The sequence below is a fragment of the Pezoporus occidentalis genome, unplaced genomic scaffold, assembly GCF_034315485.1.
Source record: "Pezoporus occidentalis ecotype Australia unplaced genomic scaffold, CSIRO_AGI_Poc_V1 ctg131, whole genome shotgun sequence".
Lineage (NCBI taxonomy): Eukaryota > Metazoa > Chordata > Aves > Psittaciformes > Psittacidae > Pezoporus > Pezoporus occidentalis.
The window spans coordinates 846,394-864,196 of record NW_026913115.1 but is presented as its reverse complement, the minus strand read 5'-3'; the positions used below and the strand labels follow the sequence as shown (position 1 = coordinate 864,196).

The 17,803-nt window shown below is 36.7% G+C and overlaps 1 protein-coding gene across 3 annotated transcripts in view; it reads right to left on the bottom strand.

Moving 5' to 3' along the window:
• PIK3C2A (phosphatidylinositol-4-phosphate 3-kinase catalytic subunit type 2 alpha) overlaps window positions 1–17,803 on the bottom strand; it is a 53,673-nt gene that overhangs the window by 3,461 nt on the left and 32,409 nt on the right. For all 3 annotated transcript variants that reach the window (XM_062608879.1, XM_062608881.1, XM_062608880.1), the window contains 19 exons: window positions 14,757–14,862; window positions 13,842–13,984; window positions 13,156–13,344; window positions 12,593–12,686; window positions 12,241–12,335; window positions 11,705–11,885; window positions 11,004–11,108; window positions 9,927–10,019; window positions 9,484–9,613; window positions 7,813–7,949; window positions 6,974–7,143; window positions 5,946–6,102; window positions 5,416–5,525; window positions 4,044–4,251; window positions 1,506–1,630; window positions 1,003–1,120; window positions 819–900; window positions 343–452; window positions 104–229 (listed from right to left, as the gene is read on the bottom strand). In XM_062608879.1, the coding sequence (XP_062464863.1) occupies window positions 104–229; window positions 343–452; window positions 819–900; window positions 1,003–1,120; window positions 1,506–1,630; window positions 4,044–4,251; window positions 5,416–5,525; window positions 5,946–6,102; window positions 6,974–7,143; window positions 7,813–7,949; window positions 9,484–9,613; window positions 9,927–10,019; window positions 11,004–11,108; window positions 11,705–11,885; window positions 12,241–12,335; window positions 12,593–12,686; window positions 13,156–13,344; window positions 13,842–13,984; window positions 14,757–14,862 (2,479 nt within the window). The remainder of the gene's footprint in view (window positions 1–103; window positions 230–342; window positions 453–818; window positions 901–1,002; window positions 1,121–1,505; window positions 1,631–4,043; window positions 4,252–5,415; window positions 5,526–5,945; window positions 6,103–6,973; window positions 7,144–7,812; window positions 7,950–9,483; window positions 9,614–9,926; window positions 10,020–11,003; window positions 11,109–11,704; window positions 11,886–12,240; window positions 12,336–12,592; window positions 12,687–13,155; window positions 13,345–13,841; window positions 13,985–14,756; window positions 14,863–17,803) is intronic.

Sequence of the window (17,803 nt, the reverse complement as noted above, 5' to 3'; positions counted from 1 at the left end):
CATTTATGTATCCTTGCAGATATTTTTGACAGTATTTTGATTACTGCTTGGAATAGGAGACAATAACAAACCATAGGTAGTTACTACATAAATTTTAACTTGCCATTTCATTGAAAGTTGGATTTCTTGTCTTCCGGGAGATTTTGGTTTTGCGTTTGGATGTTTTGTGTGTATCAGGAAGTAAGTACGTCTTCACATAGGGATTTGGATCTGCGCCATCTTCTGTAACCTGCAATCCAAACCAAAGACAAATTAAAAAAACTTAGTGTATATCTACCTGAATATTTATTTTCATATCCAGGCTTTACAGTTGTCAGCAGTAAGCTCAGCATCTCTACTTACCAGGTCTTTAATGTGCATCACCATGATAAATAGAGTGCTATTTCTATATGATATGGATAGCTTCACTTCTCCTCCCACTTTGCCTGAGGTAGGACTTGATGGACTTGCATCTGAAAGAAAATATACAATTATTTTCTCTGTAAAATCTGCACATTTTCATCAGTACTACACTGACTATATGTGGGGAAAAATAAAAGCCTTAGACCAAGATCAGTTTCTGATTTTATTTCTAGTTCCCTATTAAGAGGGCAAGGCCATACATTTTAAAGATTTCTGCATTCTCTTGTAAGAGCCAACTTGGAAATTAGAATCAAAACTTGAATAACTGTATGCAGGCAGATCTGGAAAGACAGGGATGCAAAGTTTTCAATGAGGGAGAACTACAGTTAACAAGAAAAAAAAAGAAAAAAAACCATTGTGAAGGTGTTATACTATAATAATTCCATTTATAAACACCATCCAAAACCATTACCTACCTGTAGGTCTGGCTATTCCATCTATTCCTTCCACTTTGTCATCACGAAGTAATGGATGGAAAAAAGTATAAACAAGATCACACTAAATTTGGATTAAGAAGAAACATTACATGTTAGTTGAAGTGTTAACAAGTATCAAATTCTGAAAACTTGCATTAGATTTGCTTAAGTTATTTGAACTCACTTCTGCCACCTCTGAAGAGCTGTTCATCAGACTTTGTATGTAGCTGTTGAGCTCCACTTTTCTTTTAGCTGCTACATCTTTTATATGTGTTCTTCCCAGAACCATCTTATTAGGAAAGCTACAACAAAGAATAAGACAGACTTCTCAGTTAATTTATCTGAAGTACAGTTAGATTTCATTGTCATTTTCATCCTGAAATGCTGACGTTCTTGTTAAGTCAATCATGAGTAGAAACACAGCATGCTACTAGGTAACTAGGTGATGACACTACAGAAAGGCAAGAAAGCATTTACAGGTCACTGTTGCAAGTGGTACGACAGTCTAAATACAGTTGCTCCTCTGGCTCTCCTCCCTTAAAACTCAGACAACAGCTTTCTCCCTTAATCACTACTTTGAGGCCTAATTTGCCCTTCTGCAGTGTTGTCTTCATTTCAAGCTATTTCTTCATCCACCCAGATGGGAACACTTTTGTTACATCAGTGATGAGTGAGTTAGGAACATACCCTGGTAACTTCCAAAGAGGAAAGAGAATGCCAAGTTTGTTGTGAAGCTCCTGGAACTCATCAAATGTTCGGAAGACAAACGTTGGCTCAACTTGCCCTTCTCTCAGAACTCTCACTACATAGATCTGTCCAAAACACAAAAAAATCCCAAAAGATGAAAGTAGTAACAATATTATACAACTGACTTAATATAATTTTCTTAGCAATTAATTGTTTCTACTATGGTAATCCTTCTCACGCACACATATTCCAGTAACAGCATTTGCATTTTCTAGCAGAGTTTAAATAGCCCTACTGTAATGCACAGTAACATCACATATCTTCCTGTAAGTTAGATCCACATCTGACAGGGGGATAAAGGTAGTTAAGGCTGTCCACATTCTCCCTTTTAAGCCTCACTGTAAGTTCATACCATCTAGCAGCTGAACAAAGTTTCAACACACCAGTGTAGGATTACATTTAGACATGTATCTGTGGGGCCAGAACTACCACAAAATTTTTCAGGTGTGAATCTGGGAAGAAACCAATGCCTAATTTTTTTTTCCAATCTTATTCTCTCAAGATTCTAAAGGATTACACTTCTGAAGTGACAGTTTGATGGGCAGATGCAAGGGTACTGCATTATACAAAAGGTATTTAAAAAAATACTGGGGGTCCCAGGATGAAGTTATTCACATTATTATGAAAGGGAAATGAAGGCTGAGGAACTGCACAGAAAATTCAATTCAGTGGACTCATTTGAAAAAAAAGTGGAACTGGAAGAGGTTTGAAAATCTAGACAGAAAGAGACTACATCATCTTAATGGTTTTCTGGAAGAGGTTGTTTTGGCTTAGATCAGGAGTACTCAAATACATTTATAATACAGTGATTCAGAACAAAGCTCTTTTTCCCTTCTAGTGTTACTCTACCTTTCCTTGCTGGTGTCTTTCCAGATTACGACATTTACAGCAATACAGCTTGGAAAGAGATACATATTTGCATATATCAATATAGGTCACTTTTTAAACAAGTTGAGGAAAATGTAACTTACGCTGACTATTCTAGGTCAAACAGCAGAATTAAAAAAATAATAAAAAAAATATCACTAAACAACCAAAACTGGAAGATGGCAGCACACCTGCATAGAAATACAAAAATTAATACGAGTCTTAAAAGTGTAACCCAGGTCTATCAAAATCCTGAGGGCAAACTGTACTGCTTACTGCCTCTACTAACACTGAGTAGGGTGTAGGTGCATTAATACAGGAGATTATGCTTTTACTTAGAAGGAGCAAATAAAACTTTAATGGAAGGTCAGAACAAAACTAGGGAGTGTTTGACTCAATGACTCCTATTCAGGAAGGAGACATTTTACAGAAGGTAGCTACATAGCCCATAAAGATGACTCAAATCCCCATTTTTTAAAGTCAGCCAACACTACTTCTGTTCTTTCCATTTCCTTCAAGATCCTTTCCAAGAAGTGTCTTAATTTTGAAGAATATTACTGGATGCTAAAAATACCAGTCTGTACACTAGCCCTCCTGCAGCTACTTTACCTTGGCCAGCAGCTAAGCACCCGCGCTACTGCTTGCTCACTCCCACCACCTCACCAGTGGGGCAGGGGAGAGAATAAGAGCGAAAGCAAGATGACCCATGGGTTGAAATAAAGACAGCCCTTGGGAGGGAGGTGATACAAAGACAACCTCTCACCACCTCCCACAAACAGATCCACGTCCAGCCAGTCAACAGCCACCTTGGAAGACAACACCATCCCATTCCTTGCTTTCTTCCTCTACCCCCAGTTTTATTGCTGAGCATGACTCCATGCTATGCAGTATCTCTTTGGCCAGTTTGGGTCAGCTGTCCCTCCTGTGCACCCTCCTAACCCCTTGTCCACCCACAACCTTCTCACTGCACCTGTGCACCTTCCTAACTCCTTGTCCACCCACAACCTACTCACTGCAGGGGAGGGAGGGGCAAAGTGGAAGTAAAAGAGAAACCCTTGACATTGCAGAAGCACTGTTCAGTAACAGCCAAACCAACCATGTGTTACCAACATAGTTTTAGTTAAACATACAAACCACAGCATTGTGTGGGCTGCTATGAAGAAAGGTAACTCAATCCCAGTGAGAGCCAATACAAACTCTGTTCTCCTGCAGGGAGGGAGCAAGCAAGCCAGCCCGTTCCCAGTAAGATCTGGATTTTGATTATGTTTTTACTTTCAAGTAATCCACAGTATTGTGTGTCAACACTGGTGTAGGTTTCTAGGCTCCATTATAGTCAATACAGTCAGACTTGAGAGAACTCTTCAGCTCATCCTGAATCTGACATTAGTGCCTAAATGAATGTTTCTGTAGCTGTATTTACTAAGGCTCTGTCAAGAAAGGGAACCTAGATGTCTACCTCAAAGCTAGCTAATTAAGGCTAAACAAGGCAAATTTCCCCTGTACTAATTCTCTGTGATTAAATACTGAAGTTATGGCAAGAAGGAGAATGTATCTTCTTGGAAGAAAATGCACAGTATCTTCACTGGGTGGAAATAGATTCCACATACTTACATAGTGTTTATCTGGGTTGTATCTCTTCTGATATGTAAACACAGACACCTGTTTGATTCGGCCATCTTGTTTAAGAGAGTATGTTTTAGCAGAAAATGAGAGAATGGGTTCATCATTAGAAGGTAGACCTGAGAAACGCAGCTGAGCCAAATTGTGAATGAAGAAATTAAACTTTGTGGCAACACTTCCCAGACTGGATTCAATCAACCTAGAAAGGAAAAAATAATGTCAAAATACACAAAAGTAGTTCTGTCAATGAATAAGACTTAAGAAAAATAAAAATCAGTCTCTTATTGACAGAGTTTTTAAATTAATTGTGATCAGTGGGCTGCATAAATAGCATCATATCAACATTTAATAGAAGATTCAGTATCCAAGAAGTTAAGGGTTTCCAGAGTTGGTAAAAAGCCTGGAGCACTGCATCCAGCTCTGAAGTCCTCAGTGTAAGGAAGACTGGACCTGTTGGACTGGGTCCCAAGGAAGGACACAAAAATGATCAAAGGGCTGGAAGACCTCTCCTATGAGGAAAGGCTGAAAGAAATGGGGTTGTTCAGCCTGAGGAAGAGACCTTATCATGGCTTTCCAGTACTTAAAAGTACAATAAGATGGGGACAGCAGGGGCAGTTGCAATAGAACAAGGGATAATGGTTTTGAACTGAAAGAGAGTAGATTCAGACTGGATATAAACAAAGAATTTTTTTTTTTTTTATGATGAGGGTGGAGAAACACTGCAATAGGTTCCCCACAGAGACTGTAGATGCCCCATCCCTATAATCAATTCAAGGTCAGGCTGGACAGAGCAACCTGTTTTGATTCAACATGTCTCTTCTCATTGCAGGAGGGTTGAACTAGATGATCCCTTCCAACCCAAATTATTCTACTGCAGTTTCCCCCATATATTGAAAATTAAGTACAGTAACACATAGCAACAACTCTGTTACACTATATATACACACCCACTTGCTACACTAGAGCATCACCCCTTCCTCCCTAGTGTGCAAAAGCACTTCTTGAAAAAGAACTTCTTTACAATACAAGGTTCTCATCATACACACTACTATTAAGCAATTTTGCATGTATTGGAAATGCAAGTCTCAAACAGCCAGACAGAGTTATCTACTCTCAGTATTTCAAACAATTTTATTGCACAAGGTTACTCTTAAAGGCAATGTATTTTAGCACAAGCATTAATCTTGCATGAAACTGATCTTATGCAGTTCACTGATTAACTGATATCTTATGATTGTACAGTGTAACTATTTAACGCCTACAGATATGTTTGTGAACATCCTTTGGACATTTTTTCCATAGCCAAAAGCTCCCATTAAGAGGATGATGCTGGGAGATAGTTTAGTTTTTACTTATCCAGTACCTCGTAAAGAAAATGGTAGCTTCTGCATCTGTTGTCTGGGGCTGGAGAGCATCCTGGACATACTTTAAGTCCTGAACCCCACTTAGTTCTGGTAACCCAGAAGAAAGCATCTGCAAGAAATTAAAAGTTACAGATTCAATGCTGTAAAACCAGCATGATTTTACACTGAAATGATTCAAACTTAAAACATTCCAATTCAGTTTAAGCTGCGCTAAATTGGTAAATGCTAACAGTGAGAGCCTACAGTCACTTATGATCAGCAGTTATTCACCATTTCTGCTGAATAAAAAGCAGTGAAAACCACCACAGTGTAATTAATGGTATTATCTTCGCTTTAAATTTTCAGGAAACAGGTAGGTAGTAAAAAAGCTCAAAGAAAATTCCAAATATAGCCTTCCTAAACTGTACATCTGATGTTCCTGTTTTTTAAAAGCATGTATTAAAGAGTTTCTGCAGCATAAAAAGCACAGCATTTAATGCATCCAACATGACAGATCTATCAAGTTCCAACTGAATTTGAAAATGATTACCAGTGAAAGGAGGTTAAGGAAGAGGCTTGCATGTTTTCTTATCAAGTTGTAAGCTTGACAACAGAGATCCACAAATAACTGAAAGCGAATAGTGGGTTTTTCACCACCATTAATAACATAAGCCATATCCGATGTTAGCACAAAAGGAGCTCGATCCCTGCTCAAAAAGCACAGAATTCAGAAGTTAATTGTAAGATCTATTCACCCTGTCATGTACTTCCTCCTGCACTCCATTCCCCCCACAAGATAATATTAAATAATCAATTAATGCCATTTTACATTTTTGGGTTTTCAGGCCCATAGTGCCATCTCAGATTCCCAGCACATTCATATGGTACTGGGCCTACAGCAGATCTCATGGAGCAACACTTGGAGGACATGTTACCATACTATGTTTTCCACATCTCATTTATGGAAGCCATAACACACTAGAACAAATGGAGTAACTCTACTATCACCCAACCAACACATAACTCCTCTATGTTGGATGTAGATTATCTTCCTCTACACAGAGGACTAGTAAATAACAAACTTGCTGCTTACTTTTTTTATAATGTTGACATTCACTACTGTATTTATAAACCGGAGCCTCTTCTAATTTGTTTCACACTCAAGATACTCAGGTGATATAAAGGTCCTGGCACTCAAATTTTTGTTGGGTTCAACTTTACCTAACAAGCATAAAACACGTAATTGCATGGAGTATAGCTAAAAAAGGTGAAACTGTACTCGTGTTTCATCCAGTACTCCTGGGAAAGTATGACACCAAGATTTGTGTTAGATGTGCTTTCATTTAGAATAGTTCTGGAGATCAGAATATGGAACTAAGATGAAGCCTTTTAAAATTAATTCTATACAAGTAAATTTGAAAGCATTCTAGAAACTTTGTGGTTAAATTGCAAGATGTTGGCTTCATAATGAGACCAGCAGATAACAGGAATTTAAAAGTTAATGCTTAGAATTATAATAATTATAAAAAAATACTAAAAATCACTTCATGCTCTACATCACTTAGCTACAGAAAATACCTTTTAAAGCTACCAAACATCTGTGCATGACCCAAAAATTTTCCAAAGTCTATGTGAAACATATGGCCTGTGTTTCGGAGCATTATGTTATCATTGTGGCGGTCACAAATTCCCAATACATAAGTAGCTACACAGCATCCTGCACAAGAATAAATGAAGTTTTCTGAAGCCTGGGAGGGAGAGAAAAAAAAAAATTGATATTAAATATTAGCAGGAAGAAGCATCCATGTATTCAACATTCAATCTTGACAAGTGTAAATTCCAAGTCAGACAAGATAGACCATAAAATCTGCTTTTTTCCAAAACCAGTTTTTCAGATAGCATTGCAAAATACTTCAGATATGACACTTTCCCGCAAAAATCGGAATTTTGGTTTTTAATTAAATGAAAAAGTAAAGAGGAATTGAAGAGAAATCACAAAAAGAAGTAAGCATGTTAGCAGAGAGAGAAAAGGGTACAAGACATTTTTCCAATGTCTTGTAACATCACTGTAGCCAAATGAAAACTTTTTGGGTTTTGAATCCTATGTGGTCCTATGGGAAGGGGCCACTGCTCCTAAACCACAGTTAAGGGAGCCACCATTCCTCCCCATCTTAAATTTGGAGTAAACTTTTTCTGTTTGCAATAAAAACTCCTGATGCGAATCCTGAGAATCCATCTGGCTACTTTTTTGTTATAAAAGGGATTTTCGTTTACTCTTTCCAATAGGAAAAAATTAAGTTTTCTAAAGATGTAAAACAAAAACTTAAATGGAAGATCTGGAAAAAGAATTCTTTCATAATATGTTATTTATCCCTTTTTAAAGGCCTTCCAAAAAGAACAATAGTGAAAAAACTTACCTTTTCATATTCCTCCTCTGTAGGATTATACTTTCGCAACCATTCTGCCAGAGGCTTGTCTTTAAAAGAACCTGTCACTCCATATTCCACTTGAATTTTCCTGAGTGTGTCTGAAGCAGGAACAAGCTCTACCATGCCTATATAGAAAATATCACAAAGTGTATTTAACCATCTCCTTCAGTTATATTGCATTTTCATTATTCAGTAGAAACTTTCTTGACAACAATGGATTTTATAATCTTAGACTACTTTTTCAAAACCCAATTAGGTACAAAGTTAGTGCTATTAGTGTACTAAGCACTATTACAGGCCACATGGCAAAGCATAGCATGAAACACATGCAGCAATCCCAGATAGGCTTTATTACAATTAGTTACCGTTGCTAGAATGCATATATAATTTACACTTTGCAGTTACTGCTTAAAGACTAATACTAGTTTATGTAGTAGAAAGTAATTGTTCAAATTATTTTGATGACATTTCTTTTACCCTGACACTTAAGTAATATAGTAACTTTAAGTCCTGTTGAATAGTGAAACAGACCAGACTGCTGCTCCAGAAATACGGCCATGTGTTTTGCACATGGCCTTATTTTAGAGATACCATTTACTAAAAATATTTGTAGAGATAAGTCATAAAAGAAAAAAAATTGATTAACAGAATTTTACTGCTATCTTGGCTAGAGCATTTGAAGGCAAATATGTAATTCGCATACAACTGGTTTTCACTTTAATGCTTCAAGTACTTTAGGAATACTAATACTAGCAGCAACAAAAAAAAACAAAACAACATGCTATGCAATCAAGGAATTGTTCAAGTAGGAAGAAAAGACATCTGTTTCTCTAAATAGCAAGTCTTACATAAATAGAAGGTTTTTGCTTAGGTTTGCCAAGTTCTATTTCCAACTTTTTCATGTATTGAAGAATTTTCATCATTCTGGTCTAGTATCTGACTGAAGAAATGTTTTAGTTATTGTTTATCCTTCTAAAGATCATGTGGCTCCTTGTGGTAGCTCCAGAGAATTACTGAAAACTAGCAAAAAGCATGTTCTAGGTGCAGGGTGGTATTTATACTCAAGAGTCCTGCGACCTAGCTTCAAGCCTAAAAGGCAGCCTCATATTACCAAGGAACTTTTACCAGTATATGACACTAATTCTGGAAAATAGTGTGTGTGTGTGGTGGGGAGCATTTTAAATTTTTCTTGTTTTTGCCTGTTTCAGTACAAGAATGATACTTCCAGACCTAACTGCAGCAGACTCCAAAGACTTTAGAATTTCAGCTTTGACTTAAATACTTTCTTTCACCATAACTAATCATAACAAACTTTCAGAATCAGGATTGCTATAGCACCATTATTTTGTGCTGCAGTAAGGGCATCAAGAGAAACCTTCACTTTTATCATCATGTTTATTTGTTTGCACCACTATTCACGGACAACAGCATACATAATCATCTCAGGATTCAAAAAGAGACGCATTTAAATGCAACTCAGCCATCAGGAAATTCAGAACAATTTAACTTGCTATACTCTCAGGTATTGAAGTTCCTTGCATGGAAGGCCTTTGTCCTTCCACTGTTTTTTGGGCATGCCTCTGCACAGAAATTTTTCATATCAGCATGAGAAGAAATTGAAGTGGGGTAGCAGATTATAGGCAGCATCTGGTTTTGCACCTCGGTCTTTTCCAGTTGAGAGGCACTTGAAGATAACCATCCGAAGATCCAGTCCTTCCTGCAGCCATATCTTATCCATAATCTTAATCATTTGTAAAGCCAACATGTCTTGTCTCAGATCTTCTCCAACCTTAAATGGAAAAATAAAAGTTAGAGACATGTTTTCAGCAAAACAAAACTCAAGATTTTGTTTTACATTTCTAGGAACACATATGATGCATTATGCTACTTAATTCCTCATAGCTATGCAGTGAAAAAGGAATAAGTTACATTTAAGCTTTCACATGTGGTAGACTTGCTTTTGTATTTTATCTGTTCAGGTGTTGGTTTCTAGATAGAGGAGCAACCTCAGAAAATAACTAAGCTATGCCAAAGTTAACTGATACCAATGAAATACTGCTTATCATTCAACTTTTCTTCTCCAGTACACACGTAAGACCTACCTTAAACATCACATTGATTTCTTCTCCCAGGGGGTCTGCATTTATTAATGCAACTTTCAGTGGTACTGCATTGGAGCTGAAGAAAGAACATGCCTACAAGTAGATACAGTGTTAATACTCAGAAAGACTACTCCTGCTAGCCCAGAAAACAAGACATTTTTCACAACAAGCAGGTTTGACACACAATGAGTCTATTCGGACTTTTAACACTGTGATTGTGGTGAGTATGCACTTTGTTTGAATAAAGAGCCCTTTGGCTGTTATTTGTTGAATTCTTGTACAAAATCCAGTAGTGCAGCACAGTGATGTTTTATACATTTTGAAGGGAAGAGTGAATAAAAGATGGATAAATATTTTTCAACAGCTTTTCTTTTTTAAGATAGAAGACATAAAAACTGGGTATTTGCACGTTTCACAGTATTTTCTCATTTATCTGCTTTCAAATACATACTTCTGATTTAATAGCTACAGTAGAGAAAGAAAGCAAGACAAACTGTCTTTCCACACAGGATTAACTCCAGTGCTCAGAGACCTTTAGGCTCTCAGTCATGCATGATGATAATCAAAACTGCGGTTGAGCACATATTGTCAAACCATGCAGAGCTCTGGAAAAACAATTTAACTGCTTCTGCTACATTATTATTATTTTCTAGACCTTCACAATAAAAGAAAGCTACTGTCCGTCTCCCTGGAATCAGTGCATCTCTTGAAGATAACCAGTAACTGGTAGTTTCACCTCTTTCACAATTACCTACTTACTGAGTTAAACAGCCTTGATCAACTTTCTTTTTTGATTACTACAGCAAACAGGACTTTGTCACACACTTTAAACAGTCCCCTGCTTTACTATAACCAGGATTGTTGGTCTTGAGACAGGGTCTAAAGATAAAATGTTTTTAGATACATATTTTTAATACATTGGTCTTAAAAAAGGTGTAATTTTTATCTTTGCTCAGCTAATTTCACTCTTCCTGTCATAAAGAGCTTTCAAGCATGTCAGTTGAGTTTTTTCTATTTGTAAAAGCTTTGTCTATGTAATAGTTACAAACAGCTTTTGAAACTCTGAATGAACTGTACCTTAATATTTAACTCTTTTGCCACAAGACTGGGATTGAGAGGCAAACGGCATTTGTTCTTCAAGAAAAATAACTGCACACGTTCCATGCCATTTTGCAGGGCAGCCTGCAGACAAAAACCCATAATATTGCAGCTGACATTTTCTTAACTGAAGCACCTACTTCTGGACAAAGTTATCCTGAAGCAAATGTTTTAACTTACCAGTTTCAAAGGCATGCTAGGTATTCTAACTGCTGTTTCAGCTATTAAGAATAAATATGCCTAGCAGTACAACCACACAAGTTTATGGCTTTGGTTTGTTTTGTTTTTGACCAAACCAAATGATAACATCCCACTCAAGCAAACTGTAAGTAGATATGACTAGCATATAAAGAGATACTCCATTCTTTTGCATAATAGGGTCATTCTTCAGCAGTAATAGGCTGAAATTCACTCCCAGTTTATTGTACACAGAAACCATCCTACTTTCTTACCCTATCACCTCACACAATCTTATGTTTCAAATGACAACAGATTTAACAATAACCATCAACTTCATTAAGCCATTAACTTGTTACCATAAAGAACAATAGATTCATAGATCTATCAATATATTATACACAACATTTTATTCAACTTAGACTAGAAAGGCAACTGAGTGGATTGTTTTGAGGGTACACTCAGTCTAATTTTCCTTAAGAATATTAAAAATATATACACACCTGCCGAGCAGATCCACTTGTTTGCTTTACTCTTTCTGCTACCATTCCAAAAAGCTGCACTAGCCTGGTCTGCTTCTCCAACTCTTCCCTCAGTCTTTTTCCACAGACTGAAAGAAAAGCTCCAAGAATTTGCTCATACCTTACACCAAACTTTGTATCATACAGTGTATCCTTAAGAAGCCTGGGGAAAAAAAAACAAAAAAAACCTCTTAAGGAAAATACTGCAAACAATGCAATACTAAGAGATTAAAATAGTTCAATCAACCAGTAGTATGTATATCTGAAGTTACTGATATACAGGATATACAAAGCAAGTTTGTGCCTTGCAGACACACTTTGGTTTTTTTTATTAAAAACAAAACAACCAACCAAAAATACCCAAAACACAACCACCCCAGGATCTACATTTTGTATACTCTGCATTCCTCACATTCAATGTTATGAACGACGATACTGAGGAAGAATACTCCCCCCCTTGGAAGTATTAGCCTCATATTAAACACATTAGGTGAACAATGGAACAAAAAATATCTTACCAGTATAGGTAGTGCGCTACTCGAATGCTTCCCAGTGCTCGGGCCAAAAGAAATCTGACAAGAGCACTATCAAGATAGGTTTCATACTTCAATGCCTAAATACAAAGAAAATGAAATACCTCTGATGTGGAATTAATTCTAGATGAGTAAAATTTTGACTAATGCACAAACAGAATCACCCCAGATGCATATGGTAGTTAAAGTGATTATTTATTAAAATTGTTTTCCCTACTAGGCATTAAGGTCATTAAGCATAGAAGCATGCAATCGCACTTTTGCTACCAGTGATCAGCAATTCCTTTCGGTTTTCAAAAGCAAAAAAATCCACTTTAGCGTAGGCAAAAGGTCTTACCTGTACAAACTGAGGCAGGAAATCTGTTAATTCATCATCACTTAACGTCTCTATCCAATTCACAGCTGTATTTCGTACTTCCCGATCAGCAAACCTGGAAAGCCGCCACAAGTCCACATTAAGTTTATTTTGTTCATGTAGATTTTTTTTTTTTTTTGAGATCAGCTAGATACAAAACATTCAATATAATGTCTTTAACAGCTCAGTAAAGGACCCGCAAGTTTGACGCCCTTCATTACCTAAGATGCAAACACATGCACGTGTTTAGTACAAGAATACCAATATCTCAAACTTCACTCTTGACAGGCTGGCTGTATAGCTTGCTGTCCTGTCACAAATTAGATTTCAGAATCCTAACCACTACTGCTATTCTTTCACTACATGACTTGGCTAAGCCTACATGTATGAAGTAAGCACATGTTTCTGAAATATTTTAAGAAAATTTAGCTTTTGCCACAAGAAATTTAGCAGTATGTCCACACGAACACCATTCAGAATCTTCTGAAGTAGAGTCATTTAATATACAACACACATGCACAATTTATTTACATTGCTTTTCTTACTTTGAATCAAGGAGTTCCAGTGCAGCTAAAGGTGATAAAGGAGGCCACTGCTGAAGTAGTGAATATATTTCTGGAAGGCTTGCCCAGTCCCATTGAGGGGCACTAACCAGGATTTTTGGTAGGCTATTTGTATGACTATGACAATAATGTCTCTTCTCCCACAGAAACTCTTTATCTTCTTTTGATAGTCTGCAGAAAAAAGCAGTTCCGTTTATAATGCACATTACAGATCATCACCTGAATAACCCCAACGCTACTTCTAATTGTATAAATTTTAACACACAAAATAGAATGAAACTAAAATGGCCATTTCCTCCACAAAAGCTGAAACAAACAGCAAAATAAAGCCTCAAACATTAAGGAAACAGTTGTTCAAAGTTATAATTTGGGCAGGACAAAAATATGTTTTAGTATAATGTGAAATAAACTAAAATATTCATGCCCCTGCTCCTTGTAACTGAAAAAATGCCAAGCAGGAACAGGCAGCTAGAAGGGTAGCAATCTTGTAACAGAGAATATTATGACACCAGCCACAGAAGGCACAAGTCAATTCATTAAGTCAGCACCATTATTTCCCCAAGTTTAATTCAATCTCTTGTTTAAGGCTCTAAGGTCTTCAAAATATAACAGACTTGTATTAAATTGTCACATACAGAGACACCATAGGCAGAAAGAGATTAACATACCCAATAGTGTTACCCTTGGAGAGAATGGCAAGGAGATGTTGTCTCAATGGTTTTTCTAATGTTTCTATGGAATGATGCACAGTAGTCTTTGCAGCTTGAGGAATTTTATATTCAATATCAAAAGCATGGGATGGGAAGTCAATCTAAGAAAAAAAAACCAAACCCAACAAAACAAAACAAGATATAATGCAAGTCCCTAAGAACAGTACAGAAAGCTCACCCTTCCAGCAACCTTGGATGTTCAGACATCTGAACTCTTGCGTTCTACATGTGTAACAGTTTTCAGACACTGCTTCTTGAATATTTTTTTCTATCTTAATTCTTGGACATAACTATGGTCCTTAAACATATCTCAACTGGGTTTCTGCACAATCCAGTAAGCTGGAGTACTCCTCAGAAATGAGGTGAGGATGCTCAGAGTGAAGACTAATCACAGAACTATTAAAATCCACATCAGTGGTTTCAACCCAACCACCAACTCCACCATGCTTGAGGGCTGCTAAACCATGCCTAACAAGATGCCTTCTCTGGAGAGAAATCTGGACTCTGAATTTAGAGTAAGAGGTGCTTATGTTCTGTAAAGAAACTGGAATTTCTACTGTTTGGATCTAGACAACTCCCATGTCAGCATACATTTCTATAGATTGCTTTTCAGTGAAGTTCTCTCCCAATACTGATAGCACATGCTAGCAAGGGATCGCCAGTTTCTCTTATTTCAAGATAGTGATTCAATAACTGACTTAAAGCAGCTTTCCATTCTTTGACCTTAATGCTTAGTTATCGCTATTCTATACTGGCTTAGCAATATTTATACTCTCCCCAAAACTTTAACTGATCTATTTCCGCTTACATAGGAGTTAGAATTCACAATATTCAAACAAAACATCGCCAGATGAAGTCAGAATTATATATAACCTGCAGTACTATCCTTTCCATATTTCCTTTCTTACTGGCCATCCCTGACGTGTGATGTGGATGTGAGGTCCAGAGTTGCAAGAGCTTTGTCCCACAAGTTAACAATCTGAGAAAAAAAAAGCATGTACAGGTATTAGTGTCATAATATGTGTACTTCAAAAAAGTACTAGTTATTAAAATACTATCCGGAAAAGATCAATGGTCACTATGATGAAACATTTCCCAAGTATTAGTGTGGTATAGGAGGACAGTTCAAACTGAGTATGTGTTTTACAGCACAGATAAGAATTTATCTTTTGGCAACTACTGATGTTCAGAAAAGAAAACAGGAAATCAAACTGTACTAGACAGTACAGTTTGGAGCATAAAAGGCATTATGATTATCAAGTGTCAAATTAATTTCTTTTCACCAGATGTCTTCTGTTACTTTAAGTTCTTTAAAGCACTGTTTACAGCTTTTAGGCAGAGAAGGCAAAGGAAAAAGTTCAATGCTGACCTAGTTAAATTAAGTGTTCCCTATTTCTTAAGGGAGAAAAGGAATACTCTTGCCTCTGAGGAATAAAGTGAACACAGACACACATTCTTACCTTCTCAGAAAAAAGGCACAAGCAGATGAATATTATAGACATCACCACTTGCCTGGGCTTTCCATAATACCATATTCTGCAAGTGCCTATCAGATGATGTTTATATTTCCCAGTTTACTCCCAATATTAATACTGTTTCAAACTGTAGTAAGGCACAACCAAGAATACTTCATAAATTAGCTAAACAATGAATGTTAGGTACAGAAAATTTCTATCAGTCTTTAAAAATCAAAATGCAGTCTCAAAGACTGACTGAAGGCCAAGCCTTAAGTATATTTTGAAAGATGCTTTAGGGTTTATGATTTTCTAAGAGCAGTTCTTTACATGTACATAGCGATTAACTGGGAGCCTATGATACCAATAAAAATTACTAAATCATACCACTAAAGCATAACTGAACAGCTTGTTCATTTTAATAAGTCTCTAGTTTAATACAGATGCCACAGCCTTCTGTCTATTCCAGAAATAAAGGTATTTTAATTTTAAGCCACTCCAAACACACTTAACCTGAAATGATTTTAACTTGACTATGGATTCTTCTAAAGCACATACATGACCTTTTATTCTACCTACATTTTAGTTAGCTGCATGTTTTAGCTCCTGACTGCTACTGCTGCTGTTCTCAACTGTAACTGGAGTATTTGGCTACTATTTTTTACTAGGTCTGGATTTTATTCATGTAAACTGCAAATGGATTAGACCACTAGGATCTCAACAGCCAGCCTATGCAGGACATCCAGTAAATGCTGGCACAACACATTCTATTGTAGCACTCTGCATTAACAGAAAATACAGTTTTCCCCCCAAACTACCGACTGTGAGAACACCATGCAGCATGAAGACAAGATAAATTCACAATTCAAAACAAAAGCTATCTTTACAATCAAATACTGTTAAATGTGGTATTTGGATAGGAGACTGAAACACAGCATTTAGACAGAAGGCTGAAATAAGCATAATTTAGGAAAAGAAATCCAAGTTTTAGTGGAGAATGAAAGCAGCTGCAGGCCATCTTTGGAATACAGGAAACCCTAAGTGCTCAAGCGGTTGGAATCATCACCATACAAAACAGGAAGTTGAACAAATAAAGTCCTATCTAGAACCACTGGACACAAACCACACAGCACAGACATAAGCGATACATAGAAATAACTGTCCAGGAAAGACTTGGTTGTCTTTCTGCAACCTTGGTTGACAATTAGATAATTTAGGCTTCCAGTAAGACCTAGAAGTGAGAAGCACATGTAAATAGAAAATAGCATAAATCTTGAAGCTATTTTGCAATGGTGTGATCACTTCTGCAACATCATGCCTAATTCTGACATCCGTGGTTCAAGTCTACTGTTTAATGTTTCATTGAGTAACTATCAAATTGATAAGCATTTTGGAATACTCTTTGTAATGAAAGTTTCAAGGACAACGCAACTTGAACAAATCCAGAAACACTTAAATGAATAAAGTTACAGTAGGCTTTTAACTCTTAGTGAAAAAGGTATAGTAGGATCCAGCAGCTGTACTCAAAGGAAGGCCTGTTCAAACTCGAAATATGCTTTAACACAGTTATTATTCCTTTATTTTTTAAATAAATCCTGCTGTGAATCAAAAGGGATAATTTCAGAACATTCTTGGATCTCTATTACTCAAAACAGGCTGATGGAAGAAGTGGCTTATTTTTTCTATCTATGAACATTCAGCTGTATTTTAAAATATATATAAACTTTAAAACAGTATTTTGATTCTCTTGCTGGCTTACATATTACCACCCTATTATCAGATTTTGGATTTTTTAAAAAAAGGATTAAAGGAAAAAGAAAAATAAAATGAACATCAAAAATTCTCCAGTTTAGGTCCTGCATATGTAAACTTAGGAAATACATAGCACCGAATAATTTGCAGCCAAGGCAAAAACACCTCTAAAGAATAACATTATTTAGAAATACTGCAGATCTTAAAAAGTCTTTTATTACTAAAAATTTGAGCCATTACTATATTTTGCTCTACAATCAGGATTGGGTGATGGTAAGAGCTTATTTTCCTATCTTACAACAGCTTTAATGCAAAAGTGCTTCTTTTCGAGTGACATGACTGAAACATAACACATTGTTTACCTGCTGTCACGATTCTGGTCTGTTTTGTATTGCAGTAGGCACTATTCCTGCTAAAACCAAAGTTTGTTGCAAACACTTTCTTTTGCAAGTGGAACAGGATTCCCAGGTAAGTGGTGGCATCACCATCCTGGGAAGTGTTCAAAAACCATACAGATGAGGCCTTTAGTGACATGGTGTAGTGGTGGACTTGGCAGTCCTGGGATAACGGTTGGATTTGATGATCTTGAAGATCTTTTCCAAGCTACTTGATTCTATAATTCAAAGTTGCATTCCCTATCACCGTGGCTCATGAATTGGCTGAGATCTGGCAGGTCAAACTTTATCTGCTGAAATACATGAACGCTGACTAAAG